Source organism: Colletotrichum destructivum, chromosome 4, assembly GCF_034447905.1.
Source record: "Colletotrichum destructivum chromosome 4, complete sequence".
NCBI lineage: Eukaryota > Fungi > Ascomycota > Sordariomycetes > Glomerellales > Glomerellaceae > Colletotrichum > Colletotrichum destructivum.
The window spans coordinates 5,101,220-5,116,298 of NC_085899.1; the positions used below are offsets into that span (position 1 = coordinate 5,101,220).

Below are 15,079 nucleotides of genomic sequence, written 5' to 3' on the forward strand. Positions count from 1 at the left end.
ACTTCTGCAAGTACACACACACACACACACATACACATATGGAGTAAGAACGACGTCTCTTTCTTTTATTTGCGACTGTTTTTCCATTGGTTGGGATTTCTCGTCGCCCCCATTGGGTCTCCTGGCTTATGATCACTTCCCCCCTTCTGTTACACCGTCTTCCTTTGCAGCCGCTGATTGACACGATAAATGTTCACTTTCCAATGCTTCGATTGGTGCAAAAAGAATGATGGTCCACACACATAGGAAATCTACGGATACATGAAGGGGAGACCTCCAGCTTCTAGGGCACTGACCGGCAGGGCTGCTACTGCTCCCTATTCCCCCCTGTCATCATCCCACCCCTGGCTCTTTTCCAAGATGCACCAGATGGATGGCAGATGCAGAGGGCGTCGACAGGGGCCATTGTCGGCTTAATCGACATGTTTCTTTTGTGAGTTTTCATTGGCGATAATGGCTGAAAAGCGGCGCCGAGTCTTTGGGACTGGGATTTCGCCCCCGCCGGGATGCTTCAGTCAGTCAGCGATGCGAGGAGGAAGGTCGGCGGAGGGTCTTGTCTCTCTCCCCCGGTTCTACTCTGTACTCTCCGTACCAAGTGCCAAATGCGCCCCTCCATTTAGATGATGGGGGGTGAATGCATCTTCGAAGCACCAAGTATATATGAGTATGCGCAAAGGCGGAGTCTACTGAGCTGCATCGCATGTGAACTCGAGGAAACGAAATTGCGTCTGAGAAATGGCCGTTTGGAAAGGCCATCAGAAGTGTAAGAACCTCCTCCTCCTACGGCGCAGGTTCCCCCGGAGCGGCGGTGTAAGTGCCCGCCCACCCCAACTCCGTCATCGTCAGCCGTTGACGGTTGACAAGGTCGACGGGTTTGCGCCCAACTACCAAGTGACTTGGTTGAGTGAGTGAGCAAACGGGTAAGTGAGTGAGGCGAGAGGCAGCCCAAAGTCGACCTAAACGCAAAGCTACCCAAACGCCCCCCCGAACCGACTTGACCCAATCAATGGATTAGGCGGAGGCAGAAGGGGGACCTTCATCATCGCCATCATCGGACCCGTCTCCCTCTTCTGCCTAACGACGACAAGAGTTGCCGGTGCAATCAACACACGGCGGGTCTTTTCCGATCTGATCTAGCGGCGCATTGGCTTCGCGTCACCCCATTCCCTAAATATGTGTGTCCGCAGCAGGTCGTGAGCCCTTGCTGCGGTGCATGTCGTGCGCCGCTGTTGCGATACGCCGTAAACCAGGATGGGAGGGAGTTGGCGTCCTTTCCTGCGGGATACACTTGTACTGGACTGGCGATGGGAATCTTGGTGCTTTACCGACTGGAACTAGGTGCCGGGGTGGAACCTCAGATGCGACGATGATGGGCATGAGCATGAGCAGTGGCAAGGCATGAAGCAAGGCATACCTGTTATGTACCTACCACCCGAGATACCTGTTTCCCCCCCAAGCCCATCAAAACGAGAACTGCACTGTACTTTTACTTGCCTGGTGTGAGTGAGATCGTCAGTTGAAGACATCCGCGCCGTACATGTATGTATGTGTAGGCATGCGTATCTATGTACGCCGCAGGGGTGATGCGAGCATGACAGACAACGGCCGTCAAAGGCCGCCAGCCGCATCCATGGACCATGGACTGCAGGACCTTCATCTTGATGGTCCGTACCGCGGTTCGTTCACCGGGCTGCCTCTGACCCTCTCCTGGCCGGCAGGGACCCGGGATGCCCCACGCAAGGCGTTCTCCCCCCCCGGATGACGAACGGCGTTCTGAAAGGCCGAGAAAAATGACCTTTGAATGGAGGGGGAACGGGCTGTAGCGGATGCCTGCCAGGGCCACCCCGGGAGCCGTCTGACGTCTAGGTATTGCCATGGACAGACTGGAAAGGCAATGGTCGTCGGTGAAATGAAATATCAATCGCGACACCAGGCGGGACCATCTCGTCGAGGGGAGAGAGGCCAAGGCTCTGCCGGGGGGGTCGAGCCGGAGCCGGACAGCAGGTCCCAGGTGGTCCTGCGTGCGGATGATGTTGGCGAAGGAGGGGGGAGGGGCCAGAGGTCGGCGTCGTCGTCGACGACGACAACCATTCTCGAACTCGACTAGTAGCAGTCGGCTAGTGTCGCGGTGAGAACAAAAGTCACGGCGCGCCAATGGTAGGTTTGGGGCGGACCCAGGGTACAGGTACATGGTTGAGCAGCCAGTGCTTCGGTCGTGAGGCTTGAGCCACCCTTCACAATCTACGCCGCTCGCTGATGAGACTCGAGAGGGGAGACGAGACGAGACGAGACCCGCGCCCACGAGTGAATCGGAAGATGAGCCGTGGAAAGCATTGACCAGGCACGAGCTCTCCCGCCCGTCACCGCATCCCGAGCTTCCGCCCGGGCTTGACTGTAGTCCACGCGGTCACGCCCACCCCCCAAAGGGCCAAGGGCACCAAGTCTGAAGATTGCGGCAATGAGAAAGAGCCGAGGCGAGGAATATGAGGGAGAACCCGAGCGGTGACGGCTGACGCCTTGAAACGATTCAACGAAAACCGTCTGTGTGACGGAAAACGTGCCCACCAAACCTTGTTTTTCCTTCTTTTTTTCTCTCTTCCTGACCCTGGTTCTGAATCTCTTTCTCGCTCTTACTACCGTGCTCTTCTCATTTGTCACGATGAAGGTGGTCACAGGTGGCTCGGTGACATTGTGAGGTTGCGCGAAACGCCAGATAGGTCTGGCGCGGGATGCCGAAACCAACAGCACGCAAACGGCGGGGCCCTGTCTGCCTTCTTCTTCTCCTCCTCCTCCTCCTCTCTCTCTCCTCTCCCGCGGCATGTAATGCTCTGTTTGGGGGTAGGTTGACCGCTTGGATTGGATATTTTGAGAATCCTCATGAGGGGGCCGGGACAGGCCTGTACCGAGCCACACTCACACACACATACACACACACACTCATCTTGCCCTACCTTGTCCCAAAGGCGTTGGTTTGCTCGCCTCTGCTGCGCCGTAACATGCCATGGCATGAACCGGGACGTGGGCACAGATGCAGATGCAGATGCAGCCAAACAGGGCTGCTTGGTGATGGGGCACCACTTTACTGGATAACAACCCTCGCTCTCTCTCTCCCTCTCTCCCTCTCTCGCACACACACAAACAGTGATAGGGCGAACGGAGAGCCATAGGTATCCGTCGAACCTCCCAACCAAACCCTTCACCACCATTCATCGATCACCCCCCGAGGCATTCAAGGAAGAGAGGGCCATGTTGCATCCTCGCCCGTAAACCCCGCCATGTCACTACTCACTCACCTCCCATCGACGCCATCGCCAATCCCGCAGATTTACTCGCATGCTCCTCCGCGTCTCCGAGCTCTCACGCTTTCCCCCGCTGCTCATCGCCCATAGGTCCGGCCATCCTCTTCCTCCTCCTCGTCCTCATCTAAACAAATCACATCAAGTCCAAGCCCTATATGTACGATGCAGAATACGGCCGATGCCACGCCAACGCCATCCGGAGCAAAGAGGACAAGCACGGCAAGCCGCGAGGTGAATGGAGTACCGCATATTACTCCTGTGTTCTGCACGGATCGGCCGTCGTGTAAGCGGCATGGTCTCTGTGTCTTTCGCGTTCCACGTCCATCTCTCGCCTCCTCTGCCTTGACTAGCCCAGTCATCCCGCTTCGTATAGTCTCCCCTCATCGAACTCGAGGCTACTGCTGCCATACCTCGGGACATTTGCTACATGACGAGGCGACACCCGTGAGAGAAGTCGATCCGAAGTGACAAAACACCAAAAAAAGAATTTATAACCTCCCGTCCACCAAAGTAAGCATCCATGGACAATATGTCCGGCAGATGCGCGGCATCACAGCCGACGCAGCTACCCGCCCGCGTCAAACACGCCGGGAATGTCTGTCTTGTCAACCCAGTTGATCCCTCTCTCTCTCGGTCACAGCCCCCAGCATCCATCCAGCCTGGACAAGCGCATGAAACTTTGTGTTCGCCGGCGACGGGGTGGGCAGTTTGTTGCTGTGTGATGAAGCAGCAGTGTACGAGAGAGGAAGCCTTGAAATAATTGTCCGACCGGTGTTGCGATTCCTTTACCGAGATGCTCATTTCCACGTTCCTCTTTTCGCGCGCAGTCACTCAAAGTCCGTGACACGACCATCCTTCTCTCCTCGGGAAGATCAGAGGAACATGACCAAGCCCAGCCGTCGCACGCACACCACGACGTCGATCCTTCTTGTGTTTTCCTCGGTGACGCCAGAGGTGGTGACGATGCTTGACCGCCCATATGGCCCCCCCGGATGACCACAGACCCTTCCTTCCGAGGCCTTGTCCCTGCATCAGTACCATCGCGTGGAGGAGGAATGCATGTCAGATAGAAAGCCGGAGTGAGGGGTCTGAGGCAAGAGAAGAGAGTGAAGAAGGGGGTGGCGAGCGGGGAGAGTTCTGATGATTCTTGTTATCCTGTAATAGCAGCTACCATTATATACCTCTTGGGTTTTCCGTACGTCCTTGGTTTCCCTAGATCCGTTTGTCCCTCTGTAGCGGCTTGAAACGAAGCACAAAAAAAAAGCCGTGTGTACAAACTAAACACCTATCCTTGTGGTGATGATGGTATGTTTCCTCGTTCCGGCCGCCCTCGTATGTCATGCCATGCCATGCCATGCCATGCCATGTATACCATGCCTCTCCCCCGCTTCCGGTTTGTCCTTATCTCTTATCCCAATGGACAAACGATATGAACGCCGATTAATCATGCAAAGCCAGAACGCCATGCCAGCCGTTGACACGAGACAGAGGGCGCACATTTTCCATCCTCTTCCCCCCGCTCATGATCCCCTCATTTATCGTCTGTGTGTGAGCATCGATAAGCTAGTGCATTTCGTCCCGCCTGTCTATTCTCAACGGCCGCCACCCCTCCAACCCCCGCCTTCTAACCAAAGATTTTGAGGAACCCCCAAATGCCAGCCCCGCTAAGGACTGGGATCGTCAGGTTGTCGTCCCAGCCGAAAATGTCAACCACCTCGCTGGCGGCCGCCACAAAGCCGGACCACAGACCCATGACCCCGAGCGCTAACGGTCCGGTGATGGTGGCCTGAGCATCAGAGAGCCCCACGGCGCTTGCGATAGTGCGGGGTAGGTGCAGCGCTCCGGTGAACATGAAGGGATAGTTCTCGTCGCCGGGGAAAGGCCCAGTCCTCGGCGCGAGCCAGCCCCAGAAGAAGTACGAGGAGATGATGCCGACGAGGAAGGCCGCCGTCGATCCGGCGAGCGACTTGCCGCGGCGGATGCGCGGGGTGTAGGCGCCATAAAGACGTCCAAAGGTGCTGGCGGCAGTGTCGCACCAGCTGAGCAGGAGGATGCCCATGACGCCGACGTCCTTGGGGAAGAAACGGAGCGAGATCCATGCGCCGAGCAGGTAGAAGATGACGCCGTTCCATCCAGCGTATTCGCTCTCGCGCATCAGCGCGCCGAGGACCGAGACGTAGAAGCGGTTGAAGGAGGCGTAGTTGTGTCGCAGGTAGTCGGCCGTCGTGATGGGCATCAGCGCGGCGAAGAGCCACGGGGCCACGGAGCTTGTCTGGATGCCCGAGATGTAGAGCCACAGCGTAAAGAAGCCGATGGAGACGTGTAGGACCTTTCTAGGCACCTCGTGCTTGTGTACAAAGGTCCGCCATTTCCTGTGAATGGGTATCAGGCCCAGCGGGCTGGGGCTCCGGCTGAAGTCTCGCCAGCTCCAGCCGGCCGGGGCGGCTGACGGAGGGGCCAGGTGGCCGTTGGCGGTTGGGGCTTTGGCGATGCCGCCGTTCAATTCGCCGTTGACGGCGGTGACGTCGTTCGTGATCGGCTCGCTCGGGATGACGGGCGACTTGCCCCTCTTTGGTTGCGACTTGACCGAAGTCATCGGGGTGATTCGGCGGGACTCGATGGGCGAGCGGCTTCTCGTGCGCGACCTGCGCATCGTCGACGGCTCATAGTCGTCCTCCTCCGCCCGCTCCTCCAACGGCTGAGGGGTGGCACGGCGTTTCTTCGCCGCGGACCTCGTCACCGGGCCAAAGTAGTTATCCTGGGAAGCGGCATCGATTTCCGAGGGTGTCGGGCTGGGGGAGATGACGCGAGGTGTCGAGGGGATGGCGCGGACGGACGACATGATGTAGGGGAAGGGCGGCAGAGCAGGACAGGCGACGACTCCCGAGAAGATGCGTTGGAAGGGGAAGAGGAGTCGGAGCGGCCAGAGTGAGGAATGGAGATGCCTGTCTCTTCTAGAGAGGCGGGCGTCGTGGGGGGCCACGGCGGCGGAGGCTGAGGCGGCGCGGGCGTGGGCGTGGGCGTGAGCGTGAGCGTGGGTGTCGGCGGGAGATGAAGGGCGAATACGATTCCGGCTATGGCTATGCTGGTGGTGGTATGGCTGGGATTCGACTGCTTGGGCTATAGGATCCAGGGTGATGTTTGAGGATGCAGCAGAGAGCAACTCTGCCGCATGTTGAGCCGGGCAGGGACGGGGGAGAAGAGGACCACGGAGACATGCGGTCGGTCAGCAGATAGCCTGACATGTGTTTAAGACGAAGGAGTTTGGACCGGATCGTCGGTGTCTTGTTGTGCTGCGAACGAGTCCAGTGCCAATGCCGTGGGTGAGGATTTTTCGCGGTCAAAGGTACCGAGTACCTTTAGGCTATGGTATCCAGACTGTGTACGTGGGGAGCGGCCGCACTGTCTCTTAGTGAAGCCCCCAAACCTGTGTTTGTCCTTCCTGCCTGCCTGCCTGCCTGTCAGTCTGCCTACGAGTCGATACACATTTGACTTTCCACACCTGGCATGATTTAGGAAGACTACGATTCATTTTTCGGTGTTGAATTTTTTCACTAGTATTCGATGTTTCGACATAGCGTTCGTATCTTTGCCATTTCGGTGTCTTTTCCCTAATATTAAGCCCGTCAAGCGCCCTTCAGCACAAGGATCACCCAGACAGACAGAAGCAAAATGACTTGTCTATCCGTACGCCACAGTCTGAACAGCCCGCAGCACAGTATGCCGAGGGCCGAATGACCAACGACCCCCCCAAATCCTACCTCTAAACAGTACTGGCTGGTGTGCACGCGACAAGGGAAACGGGACGGCCTGTCGGAAGCAATCAAGTCCAGTCTGCAGGGGGTCCTTGGGGCGGTTCCATTTTGTGGTGGTTTTTTGCATTCTATTGGTACTGGGCTTGGCTGCCTCCTCTAGCATGTGAAGCCATCTCCGGCCGTCCCGCCGGTTCCACGTTCTTCTTAGACGAGGGTCCTCGGCGGGTTTGGTCGGCGCACTTTTTGCGCCGTCTTTCCGCTTCGATGTAGGATATACCTACACGGATTAACGCAAGGGAACAAATTTCCCTCTTGGATTCCCACACCGCCAAGTGCGCTGGGCTTGCGCAAACTCCACAGGCTGAGAGTTCTGTGTGGCATGTCAAGGCTCAATGACACTTGGGTGTGCTTGTGAGACTGCAATACAGGTGCCGCTGGGGAGTGGCTGACGACAACGGTTGGCTGGTTTTCGGGATGATATCACTCTGTCTTTGTCCGTGGGCGGTCGGACAAGACAAGGCGCAGGTTGTCACCGAGTATCTGAGAGTGGGGCCGTGGTCGAGATATGATAGCGATAAAGCGCAATATCTCTTATCGATGGTGTGTCTATCGATAGCGATAACCAAAAAAAAAGTTCTCGAGAATCAGCCCCTCCAGCTTGGGACGGCATCCGAGTACTCTGCGGCGCGATCTTTCGCAACTCCCAATCTGTTCGCAAACCCCTATTCAGTTGACCAATTGTGCATTCACGATGGCTTCCGTTGAGAAGAAGAAGGACCCCAGGTCCTGGCGAGGACTCACACCTCCTCTGGCCGAGTACGAACGACCTGCGCCCTTCCGCGACCGCCCGCTCTACTAACAATCGCCGCAGATGGATCCTCGACTTCGTCTCCAGCCAGGGTTTCCAGCGCATGACGCCCGTCCAGGCAGCATGTCTCCCGCAGTTTCTTGGGAACAAGGACGTCGTGGTCGAGGTAAAGAGACCGTCCCCGTCTGCAGAGACCGAACCTTGCGCTGACAATCCTTCCAGGCCGTCACCGGCAGCGGCAAGACGCTTGCTTTTCTCCTCCCCATCGTCCAGAAGCTCATGCGCCTCGACGAACCGACAAAGCGCGGCCATGTTTTCTCCATCATCGTCTCCCCGACCCGCGAGCTCGCGATCCAGATCCACACCGTCCTGCATTCCCTCGTCGGTTTCCACCCGCCCTCGGCCGAGATCCTGCCCTGCCTCAAGGGTGACGAGAAGCGTCCCGACACGAAGGTCCCGGTGATTGTCCCCCAGCTTCTCGTCGGCGGAACGACTACGACACAGCAGGACCTTAGCTTCTTCGTCAGACACTCCCCCAACGTCTTGGTTTCGACGCCGGGCAGACTCGTCGAGCTGCTCGCATCTCCCCACGTCCGCTGCACACAATCGTCCTTCGAGCTCTTGGTTCTCGACGAGGCGGATCGTCTTTTGGACATGGGCTTCAAGCAGGACATCCAGAGGGTTTTGGGATACCTGCCCAAGCAGAGGCGCACGGGTCTGTTCAGCGCTTCGGTCTCGGAAGCGGTCTCACAGATCATCACTGTTGGTCTGAGAAACCCCGTCAAGATTGCAGTGAGGGTAAAGAGTCTCCGAGATGGAGGGATTATCGAGGACCGGAAAACACCCGTCAGCTTGCAAATGTCCTACCTTGTTACGCCAGCGAGTCAAAAGCTCCCAGCATTGGCCAAGCTCCTGGAAAACCTGAGCCCGCGACCGCAAAGGAGCATCGTCTTCCTGTCAACGTGCGCCGCCGTCGACTACTTCCAGCATCTCCTCCCTACCATCATGCCATCAGGCTTCACAATAGTTCCTCTCCACGGAAAGCTCCCGCCCAAGGCCAGAGAAAAGAGTTTCTCCAAGTTTGTCAACTCGGTATCACCATCCGTCTTGATTTGCACAGATATCGCAGCGAGAGGCCTGGATATCCCGCAGGTAGATTTTGTCTGCCAGGTCGACCCCCCTTCAGATCCCAAGGTCTTCATCCACCGCAGTGGACGCGCCGGAAGAGCCGGCAGGAAGGGTCTCTCAGTCGTGTTCCTGCAGCCCGGCCATGAAGAAGACTACATCCCCTTCCTGGAGGTCCGCAAGACGCCGATTTTCCCCCTTACGAAGCCTGAGATCGTCGTCACCGAGGAAGAGGCCAACGCGGCGTCAGAAAAGTTCCGCGACGTCCTCCGCAGCGACCGGGCCTTCCACGACAAGGCGCAGCGGGCTTTCGTGAGCTGGGTGCGCAGCTACAACGCGCACCTGACGACGTCCATCTTCCGCACCAAGGACCTCGACTGGACCGACCTAGGCAAGGCGTGGGGCCTGCTGCGCCTGCCGCGGATGCCCGAGACCAAGAAGTGGGAGGGCGACAAGTGGCTCGGCAACGAGGGCTTCGACTGGGACAACTTCTCGTACAAGGACAAGACGCGCGAGGCGGCTCGGCTGGCGGCGATGGAGGCGGAGCGCAATGGCGAGAAGGCGGCGGCGGTGGACGAGGTCAAGCGCAAACGCAAGACCAACGAGGCGTGGAGCAAGCAGGTGGAGGCGGACGACGTGCGGACGGAGCGGCGTGAGAAGAGGAGGCGCAAGAAGGAGGCCGAGCGGATGGCGACCATGACGGAGGAGGAGAAGATTAAGGCCATGGAGCTGAACGAGATGATTGCCGAGATCAGGAGGAAGAACCAGGCTGCTCAGGCGGCGACGGCGGCGGCGGCTGGCGGGAAGAAGAAGAAGGCGGAGGGCGACGACGAGTTTACGGGGTTTGATGATTGAAGCGCTGTGTTAGCGCGTGTGTAATATTACGTCTGGTCTCGTTGGAAGACGAGTTGTTGTCCGGGCCGCTGTCACCCCCCGTTGCGGGATCCCGGCATGAATGTGGAGGTTGTGGAGGCGATACCCCATCCCGAGAACGATGCGAAATCCCCCGAGACCCCCTCCGTTCATCCGTCCGCCCCGTCCTCGTGTGTCTCGTCGCCGACCTTTCGATTTTTGTCTTTTGAAGTTTCCACAGCGGAGACAACAAACGAAAAACTCGTGCCTCGGAAATGACTCACTCTACCTACAGCCTTTGTGAACCACAACCAACAGGAGAAGTCTCATCAAGTAACACAAGCACAATAGCTCAGGGGTAGAGCGCTGGGCTCATAACCCAGAGGTCCTCGGATCGAAACCGAGTTGTGCTATTACTTCTTTTTTCTTTTTGTTTCTTTCTTAAAGACAAGAGGTTCTCCACGATTGCAAAGACGCAGAGATGGATGCGTGTAGACTGCAAATCAGCAGCAAGGATCGAGCCCAGGTTGTGCCCTCATGTCCTTTTCCTTTTGCCTCCACCTTGCTTCCGTCTGGAGTGGCGTAAAGATGTGTCTAGCCTTTTCCAAATAGTTTCAAGTGATAGTCTGCCTATATCAACCAGCTTGGGTATTGGGGGCCATCGTCTTTCCGTCAATGAGCTGGACGTGATCTGTAAATCAGACGAAGCAAGCTAGATATCTCTGTAATCAGAAACAAGCTTGTAAAATAATGAAATGGGGCTCCAAGCAACTTTTCCTGAGCCTGAAGGGACAGCACCTCGCAAAGCAAATAATACTCAGGCAATGTGATCTGCAACAGTCACATGCTCTGGTATTCCAATACACATAAAACTCTATACAAGATGAAAAACGCCTAGAGCACTGTTATGTAACAAGAGTCTAAGAACCGTGGATTCTTGCCTTGCACTTCCTTTGTGTAGCTCATCATTTCCTGCTATCTGCACATGCTACCAATCGCCATTCCAAAATCTGTATTGATCTGCCGCAAAGCTCTCAGGTGATGCGGCTGGATCATCGATGGCCATTGCAGACGGCGCCGTCGCCGACCCAGATGGCAAATCTTCCACTACAATATCGCTTGGCGTATCCTCGGACAACGTGACTTCGTCTTCGGCATCGGACAGTTCCAGATCTTCCTCCGAAGCATCGCTTGACAGATCTTCGGTCAACCTGACTTCGTTTTCGTGTCTTCGGAATATACTTTGTCGGCAAAGTCGTCCTCTTGCGCGTGATCCCACCATTCTTCATCGATTCCCATAGAATCTTCCAACTCTTCTTGCAAGCTTTGCAATCTGTCCCAAAGCCTATGATCATCTGCAGTCCAATCGCGGTACCCTCTCAGCATCTTCGCCGCCACTAGATGTCCTTCCTCCTCTGCAAGTTTGATTGCTCGTAAGTATTGCACTTGACCATCTCCATCCGTCCGTGCCCCTTGATCCAAGAGAAAATGGATCATGTCAATTCTCCCGTGCTCTGCTGCGCCTTCCAAGGCTGTCCTCCCGCGCACTTTGGCACGAGATGCGTTGACGTCTGCACCTCTGTCAATCAGGGTCTTCGCAATTCCAAGAAACCCTTGGATCGCGGCAAGCTGTAGTGCTGTAGCTCCTCTCTTATGTGAAGCCGGGCCGTTGGCATTAGCACCCGCTTCAAGACACAGGTTGATCATTTCGAGACCTCCGATCTCGACGGCCGCTTGTAAAGGACTGCGCCCGCGGTGCCCGCGGGAGGCCACGTTGACATCTTCGCCGGCATCTAAAAGGACTGCTGCCATGCTTAGCTTTCCTTTTTTCACCGCACAAACCAGGGGCACCTCTTCAATAAACGCTTGACTAAGCTCGACTCGGGGCATCGCCGCGAGTCTCTTGAGAACCTGCAGATCATCACACTCCACAGCCCTGACCATCGTGTATTGATCAGGGCAACATCCGCGGTCCAAGAGGTTCTCTAAACATTGTGGTGATTCCAGAGCCATGGATAGCGGCGAGACATCGGCCAAGGTATAGTTTCCGCCACAAAAGAAATGTCTGCCATCTCTCAGTGTATGCCTCAATTCATACTCCCTAGAGCGTATGCCGAGCTGACTTGAACCTCCATCTGTAGGCATTGAGGCCGACGTTGTTACTTGTAGTATCTTGCAGAGTGTATTCAGAATGTCCGGCTCATTGTTGTACGCTGCAATTGCTATGGCCAACCTTTCCAAAAGGTGTGGCTTCTTCGAATGTTGACGGTTGCCGAGAAGCCGTCTCAAGATATCCAAGTTCCCGTGTTTGACCGTAAACCGCACAGCGGCACAGAGAACCTCAGGAGTGTAGGCATGTGGATCTCGAGCAAGTGCCCATTCCACCATGACGGAAGAATACATAAGAAATGCAGTCTCAAGTACGGACATGAAACATTGCTGCTCGGCAAAACCTCCGGGGTCACGCTGGATGATCTCTTCGACCAGGCTCCGACTTTCCAAAAGGACGGCTTGTTGAAGCTCGCCTCCAAACAAGACCGCGCCAGCTTTGAGCAATGCAGTTGCGATCTCTGCAGACTCGCCTTTCAGGTTCCAGTTTTCGCAGCTTGCACGATATCTTGCATCCAGAGCGGCTTGGAGACATGTCCGCCCATCAGGTCCTCGCCAATTAGGATTGGCGCTCGGGGACGCCAATGCAAGGTTGACGAGTGCAACATCACCCTGATAGATGGCATTGTATAGAAGCTGTTCAGGCAGTGTGACTCCAATGCGCACCAGATACTGGTACAGACCCCTGCAATCTTCTTTTCCGAATACTGCTGCGACTTCCGAGTCAAGTATAAACGGGCTGAATCCGTCTTCTAGATTTCGAAGAGACGGACCATCGTAGCTACGCAGGAAATAATTGTCCCAGTCGTTCTTTTTCTTGATGAAAACACCAAGGCTGGGGTCAGCGCCGTGCTTCTGCAGGAGCTCGACGACTTCAAAATGTCGCTTCAGGGACGCGAGAACGAGAGGAGAGGGCGGCTGTCTGGAATAATGCGGTCCGTCCACCAACGCGCCGTGCTCCAGAAGCAGTTTGCATGTGTCGAGGTGCCCCATGTATGCGGCGCAGTGAAGGGCAGAAAATCCTCGGTGTTCAGCTGCAGAAATGTTCGATCCATGTTCGTGAAGCAGGATGAGGATCTCATTGTGGCCGTTGATGGCTGCAGCAAATATGGCATCCGTTGTAATGAAGTCGAGCAGAGGCTTTGACGGATACAGCAACTGCACTTGTTCGATCAGATACCGAACCATATTCAGGGCTTCTCGTTGGGGCGAAATTTCGGCGGCGTATCCAAGCACGCCTTGTGTCTCATTAAACCAAGAAAGTCTGTATCTGTCGCAACGAGATCGGTGTAAAAGGTCTGCTCCTTTTTGGACCAAAATCTCGACCAGGTAGATGCTGTGGCAGTCGATGGCGATCATCAACGCGGATGGGTTGTCGTCTCCAAGTATCTCATTTGGTGAAGTCCCCATGTCTATCAGACGCTTGACCAACCCAAGAGCCTTCATTTTCATAGCCTCAGCAACGTCTTCGGAATCCAGTTCATAAAGACAGTCACGGAGACCTCCAAGCACATCAAACAAGACATGTTTGGACACTTCTGGTGACGATAATCCTTCGGTACCTGATTCAAGCAACTGCTGTGCCAGCTCGTATGCCTGGTACTTCACGGCCGCTTGAATAGGAATCATGAGCTCCCCAGCTATCATAAGCTTGCTGTTGGGTTTGTGTCCGGAGGCCAGAAGCCAGGCAGTGAGCCTCTGTGTTTGATGACATAGAGTGGTGTCCCAAGCTTCGTGCCATATCAAAACTCGCAGGCAACTCCGGAATAGTTTCTCGACGACTGCAGCGACTGTCACGTCTGTCGTCTCGCTAAGCTGAAGTGGGATGCTTGTAATTCCGGAAGTTTGTAGCAGCTCGAGGGACTGGTTCCAGGCATGTATGTCTTCGTGACGATCCATTTCCCGATCGTCGAAATTATTGGAGAGGCGGTAAAGCATGGTTTTGACATATTCATGAGATGCTTCGTTGCTTGATCCTTGCAAGATCAGTTGCGCTCGGTTGATATTGTCGCCCTCTTGTGTTTCGGGCATGAAGGAGCCAAGCTCAGCAGCGAGTAAAGCAACATTCTTGACGGGGTTTGCGTTCGATAATCCGAGGCTGCGAAGGAAACCCGGCTCGAGAGGCTTGGCTGACTGTTGGATCGCGTTTCTCTTGCTCCCCCGTGCGGCAGGAAAATATAGCACTCGCAATATTGTTAGTGTTAAGACCGTAAATTGGGATCTTGTAAATGCTTACTTTCCAATAGCTTTGCCTCAAACTGCAGCCAAGGAAGGCTCTCTGGCCATGCGAATTGCATGGGCATGGGTGGCGGGGTGCAGATTGAGATCCTCATCTCCTCAGGTGTCTGGGGCGTCTGAATTGCTGCCATCATCAAAATCAGTTTCTCGTATTGACAAGATGAATGGGTGCAATACGTACGTTGTGTGTATCTTGCCAGGGTGCTTCTCTGGCGACGATTTCTCTCCTTCCTGACCTTGTCGGAGCTGACGATCTTGCCATCAATGATGACCTCGCTGGACTTCCCTTCTGCCTCCCTCTTAAGCAACCGCGCATCGGTATACTGCCAGACAGCCTCGCTTCTTGTCTTGGGGAGCCGTTTTCGAATGTCCCAAATTCTCAGCTTGTATTCAAGTTGATGTTTACTGTTGGTGTGTCAGCGGCTGAGTCGGTCGTGAGCAGAAATAGAGACGTACGTTACGCGGAAACCGTTGTCCTCGAGGCTTTGCCTTATCTCCTCTTGAGCTTTGTCGTCGACGATCATTTGTTGAATCATAGGCTTGTACTGAAGCCACTGCGCATCTTTGGCTGCTCTCTTGGACAAAGACATGTTGAAAAAAGAGTTTCCGAGGCAAATCTGAAAGAGCAGTTGATATTGCCCGGAAATCGTGTCTGATATCAATGCGAGAAAATGGTCGGGGAATGAAGCGACTGATATAGAAGGCGGGAAGGCAGCAGGAAGAGGGGCATAACATTTGACTCGAAGCCGCCCTGTCTTTCTGCCACTCGGTGATTGGCCGGGGCCAGTGTCTGAAAATACTGGCTGCGCTGGTAGATCGAGAACACAGATAATTGGCTAGATCCGGTATCTGAAAGTTCTTCCTCAGCTAAGACGGTGGGTGGCACAAGAGGC

General features: G+C 55.4%; 4 protein-coding genes across 4 annotated transcripts; 1 reads left to right on the top strand and 3 right to left on the bottom strand.

Moving 5' to 3' along the window:
• Positions 1-3,376: 3,376 nt before the first annotated feature.
• CDEST_07489 (uncharacterized protein) lies at positions 3,377-3,659 on the bottom strand (the record flags this gene model as incomplete). The annotated part of the gene is made up of 1 exon (XM_062923648.1): positions 3,377-3,659. The coding sequence occupies exon 1, from the start codon at positions 3,656-3,658 to the stop codon at positions 3,377-3,379; it is 282 nt and encodes a 93-aa protein (XP_062779699.1). The 5' UTR covers position 3,659.
• Positions 3,660-4,923: 1,264 nt separating this feature from the next.
• CDEST_07490 (Putative CTP-dependent diacylglycerol kinase 1) lies at positions 4,924-6,544 on the bottom strand (the record flags this gene model as incomplete). The annotated part of the gene is made up of 2 exons (XM_062923649.1): positions 4,924-6,379; positions 6,507-6,544. The coding sequence occupies 2 exons, from the start codon at positions 6,542-6,544 to the stop codon at positions 4,924-4,926; spliced, it is 1,494 nt and encodes a 497-aa protein (XP_062779700.1).
• Positions 6,545-7,380: 836 nt separating this feature from the next.
• CDEST_07491 (Putative ATP-dependent RNA helicase DEAD-box, Helicase superfamily 1/2, ATP-binding protein) lies at positions 7,381-10,178 on the top strand. The gene is made up of 3 exons (XM_062923650.1): positions 7,381-7,870; positions 7,926-8,028; positions 8,085-10,178. Exons 1-3 carry the CDS (start codon positions 7,806-7,808, stop codon positions 9,840-9,842), a joined length of 1,926 nt encoding a protein of 641 aa, XP_062779701.1. The 5' UTR covers positions 7,381-7,805; the 3' UTR covers positions 9,843-10,178.
• An 867-nt stretch (positions 10,179-11,045) lies between these two features.
• CDEST_07492 (Putative ankyrin repeat-containing domain superfamily) lies at positions 11,046-14,832 on the bottom strand (the record flags this gene model as incomplete). The annotated part of the gene is made up of 4 exons (XM_062923651.1): positions 14,643-14,832; positions 14,368-14,591; positions 14,185-14,310; positions 11,046-14,131 (listed from the first exon to the last, which is right to left on the bottom strand). The coding sequence occupies exons 1-4, from the start codon at positions 14,774-14,776 to the stop codon at positions 11,046-11,048; spliced, it is 3,570 nt and encodes a 1,189-aa protein (XP_062779702.1). The 5' UTR covers positions 14,777-14,832.
• Positions 14,833-15,079: the final 247 nt, after the last annotated feature.